At 21.8% G+C, this 17,811-nt stretch overlaps 1 protein-coding gene across 4 annotated transcripts; it reads left to right on the top strand.

Annotated features, from left to right (window-relative positions):
• The first annotated feature begins 75 nt into the window (after positions 1 to 75).
• LOC122711529 (PDF receptor) lies at positions 76 to 17,095 on the top strand. Of its 4 annotated transcripts, none has more exons than XR_006346110.1 (13): positions 76 to 635; positions 1,392 to 1,499; positions 7,654 to 7,811; positions 8,329 to 8,432; positions 8,993 to 9,137; positions 9,530 to 9,632; positions 10,110 to 10,230; positions 10,569 to 10,647; positions 10,727 to 10,812; positions 11,079 to 11,259; positions 12,246 to 12,360; positions 15,663 to 15,838; positions 16,944 to 17,095. XR_006346110.1 is itself a non-coding variant. In XM_043930376.1 (13 exons), the coding sequence occupies exons 1-13, from the start codon at positions 554 to 556 to the stop codon at positions 16,949 to 16,951; spliced, it is 1,389 nt and encodes a 462-aa protein (XP_043786311.1). In that variant the 5' UTR covers positions 76 to 553; the 3' UTR covers positions 16,952 to 17,095. The 4 variants fall into 4 exon arrangements, 1 of the variants encoding a protein (XP_043786311.1); XR_006346108.1 differs by having other exon boundaries at positions 16,939 to 17,095; XR_006346109.1 differs by having other exon boundaries at positions 15,663 to 15,842; positions 16,939 to 17,095.
• Positions 17,096 to 17,811: the final 716 nt, after the last annotated feature.

Raw genomic sequence — 17,811 nt, 5'->3', positions numbered from 1 at the left:
AAAACAAAATTACAAATAGAAAAATATACAAATTGAAATTTCTACAAGATGAATTCGAAATTCATTTAAAAATGATCAATATAAGATGTTAGAAGCGATGAAAATGAATATCTTAATCGAATTTTGATTTATTATTTTGTACCCATTTTTCTTATCGCGATCGATTATAACATGGAAAGGGAGTAACGAGTGTAACAGTGACAATAAAATTATTCTGGCCTCTGATAAAGCGAGAACAAGTACAAAGAGGCAACTCGAAACAGTCCACTAGCACAGAAATTTCTTTCTTCTTTGTTCGAGCGTTTCTCCGCTCGAGATAAAGCATTCAACCAGCCAGAATTCAGCTTGTAGAGATAGAGGAAACAGAAACGGGGTTGGTTACGGGGAAATCCCGGAATTGAAATTCGATTACGCCTGGCAAAGAGAAGAAATTGGTAGAATGAAGAAATGAAGAAAGAGGAGGGATACGCGTTGTTTACGTGTGATTTATCGAGCTTGTGACGAGTGAGGATGCAGAGGCAAAAGGAAATAAAAATGGATAATTAAAAGAAATATGGATGTCGCTAATGCAATTAAAAATAATACGCCGGATTTCTGCAGCGCGAGATATAAGAATTTAATGCCTCTGGAAGGTGGTGAGTATATTCGAAATATATTTTAATATTTCTTTTAGAATTAAAATTTTTTTTTTCATTTCTTTGAAAACTAGTGATTTATTTGAATTCGTTTTGATAGAAATATATAGGGAAATAAGAGAAGAACTAATTTGAAAGAAATTAATTCTGGAATAAAAAAAATACGAATGGAATGAAATTATCTTGTGCAAATAAGATATTGAATATGTTGCAAAAGTCATATTAAAGAATTTCATCAATTAAAGAAAAGTAGAACAAGGACGTTAAAAAACTAAAACAAGTATCACAGAGGAAATTCCAGTAAAAAGAAGGACACAGAGATCTTGGAGATTCGGTCTTAAAGAAACAGCTTTGGGAATTCTCCCTGATAATATATTTTTTTATTTTTCAATCTTGAACATTTTTTATAAAAATACAATGATAACAATAATACAAACTAATTACCAATATTGTAAAAATTTCGACAAACAGAAAAATTCCAACAATTGTAAAAAAAATATTATGTATACAATATTAATCAAAAAATGGGAAATTGAAAGAAGAAATTTCTATATAATACAGCAGGGACAAAAAAATAGCGAAACATAATCAATAAAAAATCAAATCTGCTTGCAGGAAATAGTATAATTTATTCCAGCTACCATGTGAAATTCAAAGACATTCATATACCGATATATCAAATTGTATAAAACGCCAACGCGTATATCACTCGTGTGACAGTAATACCTTATACGGATCTATCGTTTCTTTTTACAGAGTTGTGGTGCGAGCCAGTCTGGGACTCGTTACTCTGTTGGCCGCCGACCAAAGCTTCCACTACAGCCAAACAAAGATGCCCGTACGAAGATGGATTCGATACAACCAGTAAGTACGATATTATATTTAACGAATGTACATTTAAATTGTTCATTAATGTTTCTGATGTATGTACACGCAAAAAGGAACAGATATAGAAATATTGGAAAACGATTGCAATTCAAATACGATTTGATGTTAATCTAAATTATTTCATCAGTTTAAATAATTGAGAAAATTGAAATTGTCGTTTGAAATTAATAATTTTATTTGATCCTGTATTTAGATGATTTATAGATACTTTATTTAGAATATTTAGATATTAAAAGAATAATATATATTAATAATATATTTAGATTTATTAGATATGATATAAATTAATTCGTATGCACATATGAGAGTTATACGCGAATCTTTCAATATCGATTTATAGAAAGTTATAAAAAGTTTTATACAAAAAATTTTTATGAATTCCGTTTTCGATTTATTTTTTCATGTATTTTTTCATGCTTTTTACAAAAAGCGCAAAAAAATATAATCAAATGGAAATTCTGAAATTATGAAAAGATAAGAAAAAAAAAAGAAAATAAATAAATGTATTTATACATTTAACATAAAATGGCAAACAAATAAAGAAGAAAAGATTTTGATATTTGAAATAGTTTAATTTTTTCAGAAATAGATTTATTTAAGCCAAAAAAAGTTAATTATATCGTATTTTTTTTATAAAAATAATGAATATATATATGTTAGGATTCTTATTTTTTTAAAATAATATTAAAATAAAATTTTACGTATTGCTAATATCCTTGATTAAGTTCTTTTTCCATCGAGATGTTTCCATTTATCGTAAAAAAAAAAAAAAAAAAAAATAGAACGCATTCGACAAGAATAAATCAGTGAAATAAGTGGAAATTTAATATAATTAGTCATCGAAGCGAAAAAAAAAATTCTAAAAATAAATTCTTAATAATTTAAGTCTCGTTTTTAATGAGACGCTAAATGTGGGGAGAAGGAAAATAAAATGCTTTCTGCATAAGAGAAAAAAAAGACATCAAAAATAGAAATGTGAAAAATAATTCTAGGAGAATAAATTACTCGTAAGTTTGAAGTGTTTTTAAAAAAATAGTAAAAATAAGAATTTAAGAAGATATTCTATAAAAAAATCGATAAAAAAGATATTAGAAAAACAAGAAACATTCTGAATAATGGTTCAGTATATTTTGATTAAACTTTGTTTTCAATAAATATCAAATATAAAATGAAAAAAGAAGAGAAAGAAAAAAAAATTTTTTGGAAGAATAATTATATATTAGATTTAGTTAAGATTTATTTCCAATAAATCATTAACTTGGAAATAAAAAAAAAGAACTAAGAAAAGCTAAAAAAAAATATTCTTCTGATATAATTTAATAAAAAAGTTAATAATTAAATTCATATTATCAAAGTAAAATAAAATTCTAAAAAAACCAGTTTATCTTATTATTATTTTTCAATTTTCTTTATTTGTACTGAAATTTTTGATTGATGAATGAATAGTATTAAGTATTTATATTAAGTAACTATAACTAACTATATTATTAATCTAATTAGAATGAATTAAAAATGTATAAGGTAAGATAAAGATATATAAAAATATATAATAAACTTAATAATTTATAATATTTATATAAATGTTAAAAAAGATTTAAAAGATTTCTTTTGTCATTATTATTTATAATTAATTATGTCATTATTATATATATTATATATAATTAAAGAAAAATCTAAGCTTTGAGAGAGTTTTTCGGCATTATTGATTAATTAATCCAACTAGTGGAAAACTTTGAAATTCCTTAGGCACCATTTGCATGGAAGATTATTCCCGAAAGAATGTTCATTCATTTCACGAGCCACATCAACACAAAATTTTCAAATGTTCATTTTTTAATTAAGAAAGGAAAAAAGAAGAGATTTTCCCTTTTTTTTTTTTTAATTTATAATATATATATATATTTTTTAACTTATTCAGAGATGAAAAATTCCTCGTAGATAATTCCATTTATATACCAAAAAAGGATTTTCGACATACTGATAAAATATCTAAATTATAGAATATTTAAGTTATAATTAGTTATAATATATATATATATGTATTTGTAATAGGAAAAACATTTTATACATTTTGAAATTTTAATAATTGTATTTTTTACAAAATTGTATTAAAAGTTTTTATTTTTTTTATTCTATTATCTTAATTTTATATCAATTTATTTATAATTTTCATTTTAAATTTTTATTTCTAATTGCAATCTAATTCCAGTTTTAAATTAATAAAAAAAATTATACATATATTTATTATAAAAAAAGAATTAAATTGTTTTTGAATTTGATAAAAAAAAATTCTTCAAAGAATTTTTAAATTTTTCATTTTAAAATTGAATCATTCCTCGCCATTTAATGAATGCACATAAATTTTCCACTTTTCCACATGTAAATGGATGAAACTTCGCTCCTCAAGGAACTAAACTGATCCCTCAGATTGTGCCAGGCTTTTTGAATAATTATACCAATTTTTACTGCGTATCATTGAAGCTCAATTTGCATTTCATCCCAGCAACAAGTATTCTTGATTGCTTTTAACTTCCATCTAATTACCTGATTTGAGAAGAAATTGTCTGTCTAAAAAAGAAAGGAATCGAGATTGCCCAAGGCTAGACATTTAAATTTGATAAGAGAAGAAAAAAGGGGGAGGGAAAGATAGTTGGTTTTTAACAATTGAATATTATTTATGTTATTTTAATAATTTTTTATGTTTTTATATTTTAAAATTTAAATGAAATTTTAGAAATTAATTAATTAAATTTAGAAATGGATTTCAAAAGATTTTTTTAATTTTCAGATTTTAAAATTCTTTAATTTTTTGTAATTTCTATTTCTTCATATTTTTTAAAAGCTTAATGCATGTTAAATGATCTTTTAATCGTGGCTTTAAAAATTTTTGATGTAGATTATAAAAACTATTTTTATAAAATGTAAATTTTCAAGAATTTTTGCAATCAAAATTTTTTACATTCTGGAAATCTTGGAAATCTTCTGGAAAATTAATTGATAGATTTTGGAAATGAAATAGCAAAATGTAATTGAACATTTCACAAATTGTAATGAAGAATTGTAATAAAGAATTAATTATGAAACTTATTAAGATTTCAATAATTAATATTGAAATTAGTATTGAAATATAAAAGTAAGTTACAAATTGATGTATGACAGGAACTTTATGTTAGAAACAAGAAAGAAACAAGAAGAAACAACAAATTCAAGTCAAAATTGAATTTGGATTTTTATCTTAAATGAAAATCATCAATCACAATTTCTCAATTTATACTCAACATTTATAAAAATCTGAATAAATGTACAATTCGAAGAAAAGAATAAAGAATTCTTGAAAGATATAAAGAAGAATCAAATTAATATTTAAATTAAAATTTATTATTAATAATAAGAAGAGTCTTAAATGTTAAAAATCAAAATTTAAAATCAAAGAAAAAATTAAATTATTTAATTAACATTAAAGAAAAAAAGAAAGAAGACAAGATCTTTGGGAAATTCATAAATCACAATTTCTATCCAATCACTAATTTCTTTAGAAAACTACAAAAGCCAGTACTGCAAATAACAGAATCACAACCTTGAACCATCTACGATCTCTAGAAATGTAACATATTCGAGGACGTTGGAACAAAAAAAAAAAAAAAGAAAAAGGAAAAAAGCAGAAGAAATTTACATGGCGGAGATTAACGTCGCACGAGATGTGACTATTGTCGACGATTTCTCTATTCTCAACAGTGTATTCGATTCAATCTCGCTTTCGTGTTAACTGCGCTACGACCTGGATGCAAATTTCTTGTGTTGTCACAATAAAATCCGACAAGGGATTTGAAAGTATCCTAGCCGATAGATTTAATACGGTTCAATGTCGAATCATCGTTTGATTTATCCAATAAGTATTCCTCTCCTTCTTTCTCCTAGAGATTTACTTATTCTTGTAGAACTTAATTCTCTTGAATTGAGAAAGAAATTCTTACAACAAATATTTGATCAACTTTAATGAAGAATTTTAATAAATTGAAAATGTGTTTCTTCTTAAAAGTTTCGAGATAACACGTTTTTTTTCCTCGTCGAATTATAAAATTATGATTCTACATTCTAAATATAATTAATCTAGTGGTATATTGATGTAAAAAAATTTCTTACAAGATACGTATATACGTATCGATTTCTAAAATGTAATGGATTAATATATTAATTTTCAGCTCAAATCTAATGAAACTCTGTTTGAATTGTATAATTGTTTAATTTCCACCTACATTAACTAAAGAATACTTTGCACGCGGATATTTCATGATAGCAAACGATATTGTTTAACATCGAGAAAGGTTTCACAAACAATTTCTAACCAAATTCAAACTTAGTCGAAGTTACTATAGTTATTAATTTTGAACCAGTGTACTTACTTTAACCGAATAATATCTTAAATTTTACTCAAAATCTAATCAAACGATGTAGCTATCTAATCTCAGTCTGTTTCAATTTGGAATATTTCGTAACTTTATATGTGAAATACTAATTTAAACTAATCTAAACTATTTAACATTGATCTATAATTTTATTGTTTATTGTGATGTGATTGTTTCAATCATACACATCACATTCTATACATCAAATATTATAAATAATTAAATTCAATCTATATTTTCTAATATAGTCAGTAATGTACTGTTTTATTTATTCAAGTAAGTAAATAAATAAATGTATCTACAAATAAACAATTTATAATTTGTTTATGCATGCGATAAACTGTTATTTCAAAGTAGAGAAAAAAATACAATATAATGAAAATGAAAAATATTTTTCCCTAATGTAAATAAACAATTTCTAAGTAATTTCTAATTGCATTTGAAATGATAATTATAGTTTATTCGAGGAAAATTTCGCTAAATCCACTTTCAATCCTATTCGAAACTTGATTGAATATATAGTTGTTTATCGCCAGTCAGCTTTAACTTTAACAGGAGAATATTTCACAGACGGACACATTGATTTCACAGCCAGGTTTCACACACACGTGACACTTTACTTGAACTTGCCTCTCAGCATTTGTGACATACAACTTCCGTTTCGACAATGACAATAATACAGAGAGATAGAATGAAAATCTGGAAATCTCGGGCACTCGACCTATTTCTGTACATTTTGATTGCACTCGATAATATCACAACACGTCAACGCTAACTGCATAAACAAAGCCATTTCCACTGCAACTTTTTTTTGCATTCTTTTCTACATATTATGTTATTAACAGAGACGTTTAAGAAATTAATTTTATAAATTTATCAATATTTATACGTTTATAGACTCTGTATTTTGAGATTAGAAAAGAAAATTTTAATCAAACTAAAGAAGTTACCAGATAGTACAAAAAATAAATGGATAATATATGTATATGTACATAAAGGATCTTTAATGTTATATTAAAAAAAATTATAACAATAATCATCCAGATGTTATTAAAACTTTGATATATTGATATTTTTATATGCTTTTTACATACTATTATATATAAAAAAATATATGTATAATATAATTTGTTATATAAAGTTTTCATCTTTTTTTTTGTGAATGTTTTCTGAATTCAAATTGAAATATAATTTTATGATATAAAATATTATATAATATTATATTGTATATATTATATTATAATATATAATATTATGATATAAAATAATATTGTATTGATGAATATTTATTATCTTTATGATAAAAAGAAAAAACTGTTAAAAACAAATATTTTTCATCAGAGTTATGTTTTTTTGCTTTCGCTAGTTATTTATTTTGCACCAAATACTTTAGTATTCTGATAAAGCTTTTTAAAACTTCCGAAACTGATAATAAATCTTTCTCGATAACGATGCTTTCAACATTTCCGTGGTGAAAGTTTTGTTTTAATCCAAAGCTTAGTTTTATGTTGAGATTGATGGGATCAAAAGACGGTAATATTTAATATATAATTAATAATAATTATATAGAAAATATTTCAAAAATAAGTTGAGATGTTCTTTGTAAATAGCTGATCAAATTAATTAGTCAAATTAGTAGTCAAGTAGTCTTAAGCATTGTTTTCCTGATAACACTGAGAAAATGAGATACAAATGAGAGATAATTTGATATAATGTTTGTTTAGAATCTGTGGAGAAGAAATGTGGATATAATGGCCGTTGGGAGGGTCAGAACGGAACAAACAACGATTCTTCTCATGGATGGGCAAACTACACGACTTGTATGACACCGGAAATGCTTCGATTACATGGAAAAGTTTACACTAATGCCATTGAGGGTAATGTGAGTATATGTAAAAGTTGAGATTATGAAAGTGAAATTAATAAATGAGAATGAAGAAATATTGTTGAATTAATTTTCACAATGTAATTGGTATCATTTTTAATAAAAATAGATATGCATTTATTGAATAAAATAAATTAAAAAAAAAATACAAAAGGAATAAAAAAAATGTAATTTATAGAAAATAAAATTAATAATTTTTTATTTTCAATGCAATTTTTATTTGAATATAATAATAAGAATATAATTTTTGTATTAATCATAAATTATATAATGCTTATATTTAATGAATTTTTAGTGAGATGAAATTGAAATGGATATTGGAAATATTAATAAAAAAAAAAATCGGTAGAAATTAAATATTGTAATAAATCGAAAGCGAATGAAAAAAAATTTGTGAAAAATAATTCCAGTTTGATAGATTATTTTCAAGATATTTTTCATTTCACGAAATATGAAGATAATTTGTATTTCCTTAATATAAAAATATTAGCAAATTTCTTCTTTTGTCTTTCAGATGAAGCTGGATATTGCTGAGAAAACTCGTACCTTAGAGTTCGTGGGTTTAAGCATCTCTTTAGTAGCACTATTTGCTTCACTTGCCATATTCTGTCGTTTTAGGTAAATTATTTATTCATTTTATATTTTTTGTACTTAAAAAATAATTTTGGAAATTTATATATTCACTATATAAATCTATAATAAAATGAAAATATTTAATTTAATAAATAATTTATAATAAATGAAATACATTTCATTGTAAATAAAATAAATTTATATTTTATCCTATTTATTTTCTGTAATAATTAAAAAAATGTATTAAAGATCACGTAAAAATAAAAACTATTTAAAATATATATTTTATTTCAAATATAACTAATAGTATCTATTTAATTTCTATTGTAAATAGATTTATTATAAAACAATATATTTTTTTTAATACACAACAATCATTTATTTTTTATAAAAACATATCAAATATATTTGCGCCACAAAAAAGTTTATTTTTATATAATGTAATGACAATTCTAATTGCGTCATATTGTTTCCAAAATATAGAAAATTTATTTATTTTACAAATGAGATGTAAAAATTCAATATTTTCTTCATTAAGCGAGCGTGCTATTATAATGTAAATAAATTATGTGAGATGAAGTTCTATTGATATTTACGTGAAACAGGTCCCTGAGAAACACCAGAACTAGAATACATAAGAACTTATTCGTCGCCATGGTCGTTCAGGTTTTGATTAGATTAACGATCTACATAGATATCGAAATCTTGAGGAAGAAAACTTATGGCATTCAACGAGGCATAGGAAACACCGTGAGTGTCTTTCTTAATTTCTAAAATTTAAATTTTCTTCTTGCTTCTTTGAAAATTGGAATTGTTAATTTTATTATTTATTTTATTTATTTATTTATTATTTTGTTAAATTTTATTATGTCGGTAATTATTATATCAATACAGATCAAGAAGAAATAATTGTATAAAATTATTTAAAGAGATTAATATTTATTTATTGAATAATTAATTAATAATTATTTATAAATAAAATTTAAATTCAACCGCTTTTATTTTCGAAGAATTGCAAAGTCATTTCTTTGAATAATCAAATATTGATTTCGCGATATAAATTTGAGATTAAATAATTTTCGATATGATGATTTGTCTTTTAAAGAAATTTATTTACTTTATAAATTTTTTTTCTCTTACAGCCTGTACTTTGTGAAGCCAGTTACGCACTTTTGGAATATGCCAAAACTGCAATGTTTATGTGGATGTTTATAGAGGGACTGTTCCTTCACAACATGGTCACTGGTAAATTAATGAACAAAATATTCTTCAAATTTTCTTTGGAATTACCAATAAGAACATTCAAGATATTGAAGAGTAAACTTTTCCATACCTATTTTCATAATTTTAAGATATTTCAATGTTACCAATTAAAGGTTTGATTTCTCTTGAGTTCATATTAGAAAAAATTTCTTTTACTTGAAATAAAATGTTCTACTAATGCTATTGTCTCTGTGTTAAAATTGATTCAATGAAAATCATATTATAACATTTACAATTTTTATTTATGATATAACATTAATTCAATATATTTTATATAATTAATAATTATATTTATAATTTATATAATTAATGATTATTATAAAATTAAAAATTCAAAAAATTAAAATAAAAAATTTTCGAAAAAACTATCATTTAAGTACTTATTTCTAAGTTTTAATTAATTAACTAAATCAGAACATTGTCAGTAAAAACTAAATTCTTTTTCAATTATTATTTCAGTAACAGTGTTTCAAGAAAACTCTTACTATAGGATGTACAGGTTCATTGGATGGGGTTGTCCTGTCATGATGACGCTAATTTGGGCGATCATTACCGCGTTCTATTATCATCCAAAATCAAAGTAAGTAAAAATTAGAAAACTATGATTATAGATACGGAAATTGTTGGATAGTTATTGGATATTATATTTAAATTTTAAGTAATGAAGCTAAAATTCATTCCTAAAATAAAGAGTATTTGAAATTTTTATTCAGTCATTCATTCTGGTAGATTTGACAATTGCAAAAAATATTTGATTGGATTTAAATAGTGAAATGAAAATATTTAACAATTTTAATTTATTGCCTAAATATTTTCTTTTATATAATTTTTATATCATATTATTTTATTGTCATATTATTTAATATTTTGATTTTAATTGTTATCAATTGATTGACTAATAATTTATGTATATATTAGATTTTCCAGATGTTGGTCTGGATATAATTTGTCTTCCTATTTTTGGATCCTAGAGGGACCCAGATTTGCAGTAATATTGGTAAGTGATATTAATTTAAAAAATTCTTAAAAAATTCTTTAAAAATAAAAACCATTATACCATAATTTTAATTCTTCAGCTCAATTTTCTGTTCTTGTTGAACATTGTCAGAGTGCTCGTAGTAAAACTTCGACAAAGTCATACTAGTGAAATCGAGCAAGTCTTGTAAGTAATTTATATCACTATTTGAATTTGTTCAAACATTTATTATTAATAGTATTTGCAAATTGAAAATTTTTAGCCAAAAAATATATATATAAAATTAATAAATACTGAAAAAAGTAAATCGATTTTAGCTTTTTCAAATAATAGATAAAAAACTATAATAAAAGAAAATAATTCTGCATTTAATAAAATTATACAGTATATCTTTTTTATATCTTTTAACAAAAATTAAAAAAAATTATTTTTTATTATTTTTATTTTTCTAGAAAAGCTGTAAGAGCAGCCGTAGTGCTTTTACCACTATTGGGTATTACTAACGTGCTCTTTATGATCGAGGCACCTTTGCACAACGTAAGAAAGTTCGCGTTATGGTCATATTCCACGCATTTTCTTCAATCTTTTCAAGGACTTTTCATTGCAACTCTTTACTGTTTTCTAAATGGCGAGGTGAGAAAATTTATTTTATAAATTATAAAATTTCTATTCTTTTCATCTTAAATATTTTATATGAAGTATTTTATATGAATATGCAATTATATTTTATACTGAAAATATATGAAATTTTTTTTTAATAATCAATTCTCTACAATAATTAAATGACTCTACAATAATTAATTCATACATTATGCATGAGAAATAAACATATTTGTGAAAATACGAAAACTAGATATAAATTCTAAAAAATTATTATTAATGATTTATCACTATAGAAATATCGAAATATTCGATTAAAATTTATTTAGAAGTTATTTATTAATTATTAATTAATAATTATTTTTTAATAAGTATTGATATGAATAAATATTAACATTTTTTATAATTATTTATTTATTATTATTTATATTTATTATTTATTATTATTTCATAAAAATTATTATTATTTAATAAAGAATATTAAAAATAATAGTTCTAAATATTATATAATAAAAATATTATAAATATTATATAATAATAAACATTATATAAAAATTTATATAAAATTACTTATTTATACTATATATATAATATATAGTATATATATATTTATATTATATTTTATAGTATAGTGTATATATATATATATATATATATATATAGCAAAAAAAAAAATTAATAATCTTTTAATATTTTTCTTTTAAAATTTTATTATAAATGTATTATAAATCATAAAAAAAAGATTATTTCATCTTCGTAATTAATACAAAATTCGCGCTTCGCATATAACGTCAATGTTTATACTACAAAGTCCCATTTGTATATATAGATTTAGAAATAGGTTAAGAGGAGGGGCGTAATTATCGGATGTATGGGTCTGGCGTCAGTCTTTGTTTATCAGTCGTGGAATTTACATCGCGTTACATTTCGTTCCATTTCTAATGAAATTATATTTAAATGTATCGTAATCAATCAGTGGTCAGTGTAGTAATACGATTAAATTACTATTTCGTATATAGGTGAGACTTGCTCTGGACAAAACTATTTCCGTATATCTTTCTTTAAGAGGAACTGATTTGCAAGCAAGAAGACAGTCAACATTCAGTGGTTGTCAACCCCAAAGAATTGCGTCTGGTAAGTCAATAAAATAATTTATTATTTATTATTTATATAACTTTTGTTATATTATATAATATATAACTTAAATTATATTATATATTATATTATATATTATTATATTATATTATATTATATTATATTATAACTTAAGATCTCTATGTTTATTATAAACATTTTCATTTTTAATTTTTTTAATTTTTCTTAAAAAGTAGAAATTCTAATTTCTATAAATTGTTAGAGTTTTGTGATTTTGAAATATCTTTTAAATTTTTTATAATTTTTTAATAAAATTTTTGAAATTTTATAATTTTTTTAGGATTTTTTAATTTTTTTTTATAGAAGTGTAAATTAGAAGTGTAAATATTTATAATAGTTTTGCAATAGTATGCAATAATCATATACCAATTATACAATTTAACTATAAATCTTTAATTCCCACTGCTGATTTATTTTTTGATATTAAATAAAGCAAATGAATTAGATAAAGCATAATTGAAAATTTTCAATGCATGATAATATATTACCTCCTACTATATATTAACAAAGGAATTATATTTCTATAAATATGAATGTACTTTTATTCATTATTTATAATATTAATTATTAATATAATAATATTATTAATTAATAATATATATTATTATTAATATATTATTATTTATAATATTAATAATTAATATTATATATATATAAATATATATAATATTAATAATTATAGATATTATATATATTTAAATTTCAAATGTTAAATAATTAAATATATATACTAATATTAAAACAAAAATATCGAAATATTAATTTTTAAAAAATTTAATGAATAACAAAAAATATAAATAAACAATTAACAAATATTTTATATATACATAAATATTTTAATAAAGTAATAACATTTTTATAGAATATTACTCTTCATATTATTACAATTTTCAACAATTTATTTTTAACAATTTTCAACAATTTATTTTTAACAATTATTTTGAAATTTTCAACAATTTATTATAATTATTCAATTAATTAATATTCTTATCGGATAAATATATACATATATTTCAAATTTAATTAAGCTTAACATATAATAAGTGAAATAGAATTTTTAATTAATTAATGCAATTGATTTTAATTGAAATATTTTATAATAATTATTTTATTTAAATATTATTTTAATTTTAATAATTTTATTTACTACAATGTAAAGTTTGAAAAAAAAAATAACTAAAAATTTGAATCATGTTCTGAATCAGATTCTTTTTTTCTTATTTAAAATATCTAATTTAATATTTTTTAATTTTTCACTATTGCAATATTTAAAATTTCATACGTTCTTAATTTTTTAAATAAAATTAAAAGATTCATATAAATTTTGTAAAGATCTGTAAGTAATAAACTAATTTATTTATCCTAATAAAAATATTGTGAAAACTATTGTAAAACTTCAAATTTCTTGAATATTTTGAAATGTTGTATAGAACATTTAAAATAATAAAGAAAGCAGCATATTATTAATTCATTCGTTTTTCAATCATTGTTATTTGATTATAACAATGATTATACACATAAAAAAAAAATGAATTTAAAATTTATCCAATAGTGGTTCTTAACCTCTAAATCGCGACTTATAATTGGATCACAAAATATTTTTAAGAGATCGTTATCGTTTTTAATTATTGACATTTAACTTTTTATTTATTTTTATATAATTAGTAATAATTATTTATTATTTTATATAATTTAATAATTTTGTATAATTCGATATTAGAATTATTAGAGTACTTCTCTTCTTATATAATTTAAAAAAACATTGTTTTATTTCGCAATTTTTTATTTTTTTTATATAGATTAATAGAGTGTTTTAAATTATTTAAACATTGCAAGAAAAGGATCGTAATTTAAAGAAAGTTGGAAAACATTACTACAGAGTGTAAGAATCAGATGAATCATTTTCTTATAGCTCGATAAAGCATTCAAATTGGGAAAGGAATTGCATACGGTTTACAAAATATGCCAGTCGGTTATTCTTGTTTTGACCATTAATTCACGAAATTTTTTTTTTATTTATAATTTAAGTGTATTTAGAGATTCATTTTACTCAAATTACAGTTATCTAAATAATGTTAACAATTGTAAATAAATAATTATCTACATAGTTGACGACATTTTGAAAATATTCAAAATAATTAATATTTTTAATATATTATTATTATTAAAAAAATGCCTTTACAAAATTCTCAATTAACGTTTATTGTTTATTTATAAATTGAATAATTATATAGAAATAGTTATTGTTAAATATTAATTATTGTTAATATAAATAGTTACCCTATTTTCCAATATATTAACCCTATTTTTTAATTATAATTATATTATGTATATAATATAAATACTATAAAATTATTTTATATAAATAATTTTATTTATATTTTTTTTATAATCGTTTAAATTAAATGTAACAAATTATTCTATGTAATTATTTTCAAAAAAATTGAACGAGATGATTATATTGCAAAATACAAAATACTTACGAAATTATTTTTGAAAGAAGGTCATGAAATATTCAAAAGAGTTGTTGAAAAAGCTTAGCGAGTTTTAATCAAATTAGTGAAAGCCAGAAATCTCTTTCTATGAACTTCTCAAGGAAAAAGTTTTGTTGAAAAAGTTTTAGTTGAGATCCTTTTCTGTTGAATCGATTTCGTACGCAATTTAGGGAGTGAAAGGTTGGAATTGATCAGAAGAGAATTTAAAGTTATTTGAGAAAGCAATCAAATTGCGAAATAAAACTTTTTTTCAGTATTTCATAATACTTCTTGATTACTAACTGCTTAAAAGTAAAATTTTAATTAAATTGATCAAAATAAGAGTAAAAAAAGAATAAAAGTGTTCGTCAAAAATCTAAAAAAAAAAAAAAAAAAAAATAATAATAATAATAATAATAATAATAAAAGATAAAGGAATAAAATAGGAATAAAATACAATGATGTTCTATAATATATATAATTAAACTAAATTAAACAAATTTATTTGATTAAAAAGAAAATTCATTAGAAATTATGAATGAAGTTCTTTCTTGAATCAATAATTTGCTTTACATTTTGATTATTAATTTTTAAGATAAAAAAATTTACAAAGAAATCTTAAAAAGAAATAAAATATAACAAACTTTGAAAGAAAAACAATAGGCTATTCTTCTCTACTAATACCCTAGAATTAAATAGAATTAAATTTCTTGGCATAAAGAAATTTAATTCACTAAGAAACAGAAGATCAAGAATAGAAAAGAATAAACAAAAGAATGACAAAATAATGAATATTGATACATGCAGTGATCGAGATGGAGGAAGAAGAAATGAGATCCAGCGGATGGATAAGATTATGCTGTCGAGGTGGAAACACTCCACCGCCGGACCGACCTGCCGAGTGAGTAATGATCATGGAACAATCGCCCGCATTTAGATCATTACCAGCATCGACGGTCGATCCTTCTCGCAACATCATACTAGTAGGTAAAAATGCACAGAAGCATGTGCTGTTGCATTTCTTCTTGGCAATCTCAACTTCTATCCCAATGACCAAATGAAATTCAATGTATTCCAATGACTTTTGCTTTGGATTATTTCATTGGTTGAAGTTAAGTTCTTCTTTCAATTCAATTTTTTATTTTTAAGTTCAATTTTCTTAAAAGATATTTTTTGTGAAGATATAATAGATTTGATATCTTTAGGAATCTCCATAAGTCTTGTTGCCTCTCTTTGGTTTTCTCTAAGCTCTTCCTAGTTTTTTATCTTTTTTTATCTCTTTATTGAGTTTTTTGAGTTTGTAGTAAATTTTTCTCAATCTTCTCTTAATTAAATTATTTTAAAATTGATTTGTTTTGTATTTTTAGTTTTTGAATTTCTTGCAACTGTTTCTATTAAAATTTTTTTAAATTCTTTTTGATTACTTGAAATTTCTAAAATATTAATTAACTATATTTTGTTTTGTTTTTTAAGAGTTTTTCTATATTTTATTTATTAATGTCATAAAATGTCTTAAAATTTTCTTTGCATAAAACTCTTCTCTTGTATGATTTTCAATAATTTTTGTTTCTTTAAAGCTTTATAACTTTTTAACACTATTTTTATAATGCATTGTTTATTGCATGCATAGACTTTACATATTTATTAATGCTTCATATATATTGTTAGTTATTTGCATGATAAAATCTAAAATTTCTTTAAATTCTCAATTTTTATAAATCAATTTTTTTTTGAATTTCATTTTTATATTTATTACAACAAAAAATTTTTCTTGTTATGAATAAATTTCTTTTAAAAATTTTTCATGCATCAAAATAACAAATATATTGTTTTATTTAGCAAATATTAAAAAAAATTTAAAGATATGACAATAATTTTTTAATTAAATATAATCAGTAATATATGCTTCATAAGGCTTTTGATTTATTTTAAGTTTTTTTTCAAAATTTAAATATTTTTCTGTTCATTTCTCAGAGATAAATCTCCAAAAAAAGTTTGTTTTCCAATCTATGTTCCATGGTGAAAAGAGTACTCTTATTAGAAATTTATCTTCTTTGGAAACCATCATCATTTCTGGTTTCAGAACAGCTGTTTGACCGGAGCCTTTTTGGACTCCTCAATCTTGGACAGAAGTTTCCAAATTCTTCTCAGATCATGAAGATGGGCTATGAATTTTTTTTAGATGATGAAGATATTTGATCAGTTTGAAGTTGTTTAAAAACTCAAAAATTGAATTTCAATTGGTGATTTGATTACAATGATGGATGATAATAATAATTGTCCATTGTAGAATTTGAATTATTTGAAATTTTAAATGTTCTCATAAATTTCTTCTGATTGATAATCATGGAATTTTTTAAAAATAAAATTATGTAAAATATATTAACATGATAAGATGTTAATTGTTAATTTATTAAAATATTTGTGTGGATCTTCTGAAATAATGAAACAATCAATGGAAATATAGAATTTAAAATCTTTCTATTGAAATATTGAAGAGATAAATTAATATATGATAAAATTATGGTGAATGAAATCATTGATCATAATTATTGAAAGTTAATGAATCCTGTGAATATATATTTTGTTCATTTTCTTCTTAATAAGAATTATTTAAAGTGAATAATGTAACATAGAAATTAAATATATATTTTAAAAAATTATTGAAAATTCATAAAATTCATAGAATTAATTTTTTAAGTAATAATAATTTATATATTATGTATTAGAAGAACAATTTATAAAAACAAAGTTCAACTGAGATTCAATTTATTTTTTTATGTCTTTATTTAAAATAAAAAATATCAATATTTATAATTTTAATTTAATATATATATATATACACACACTATTTGTACTTTTTAATATATTTATTGTCTATATAATACGCATCAAATTTGCATCTTCTATATTATATATCCGATACAATGGACGATATATTATATACTTTATTATT

The sequence above is a fragment of the Apis laboriosa genome, unplaced genomic scaffold (assembly GCF_014066325.1).
Source record: "Apis laboriosa isolate Shangri-la unplaced genomic scaffold, ASM1406632v1 scaffold170_cov151, whole genome shotgun sequence".
Taxonomy (NCBI): Eukaryota; Metazoa; Arthropoda; class Insecta; order Hymenoptera; family Apidae; genus Apis; species Apis laboriosa.
This window is presented reverse-complemented; position numbering and strand designations above follow the sequence as displayed.

Excerpts from the sequence above, each read along its gene's own strand:
- LOC122711529 (XM_043930376.1), top strand. The coding sequence starts at position 554 with ATGGATGTCGCTAATGCAATTAAAAATAATACGCCGGATTTCTGCAGC. Across the intron at positions 7,812-8,328 it reads CTAATGCCATTGAGGGTAAT|ATGAAGCTGGATATTGCTGA; the intron begins GTGAGTATATGT and ends TTTGTCTTTCAG. Across the intron at positions 9,633-10,109 it reads CCTTCACAACATGGTCACTG|TAACAGTGTTTCAAGAAAAC; the intron begins GTAAATTAATGA and ends TTATTATTTCAG.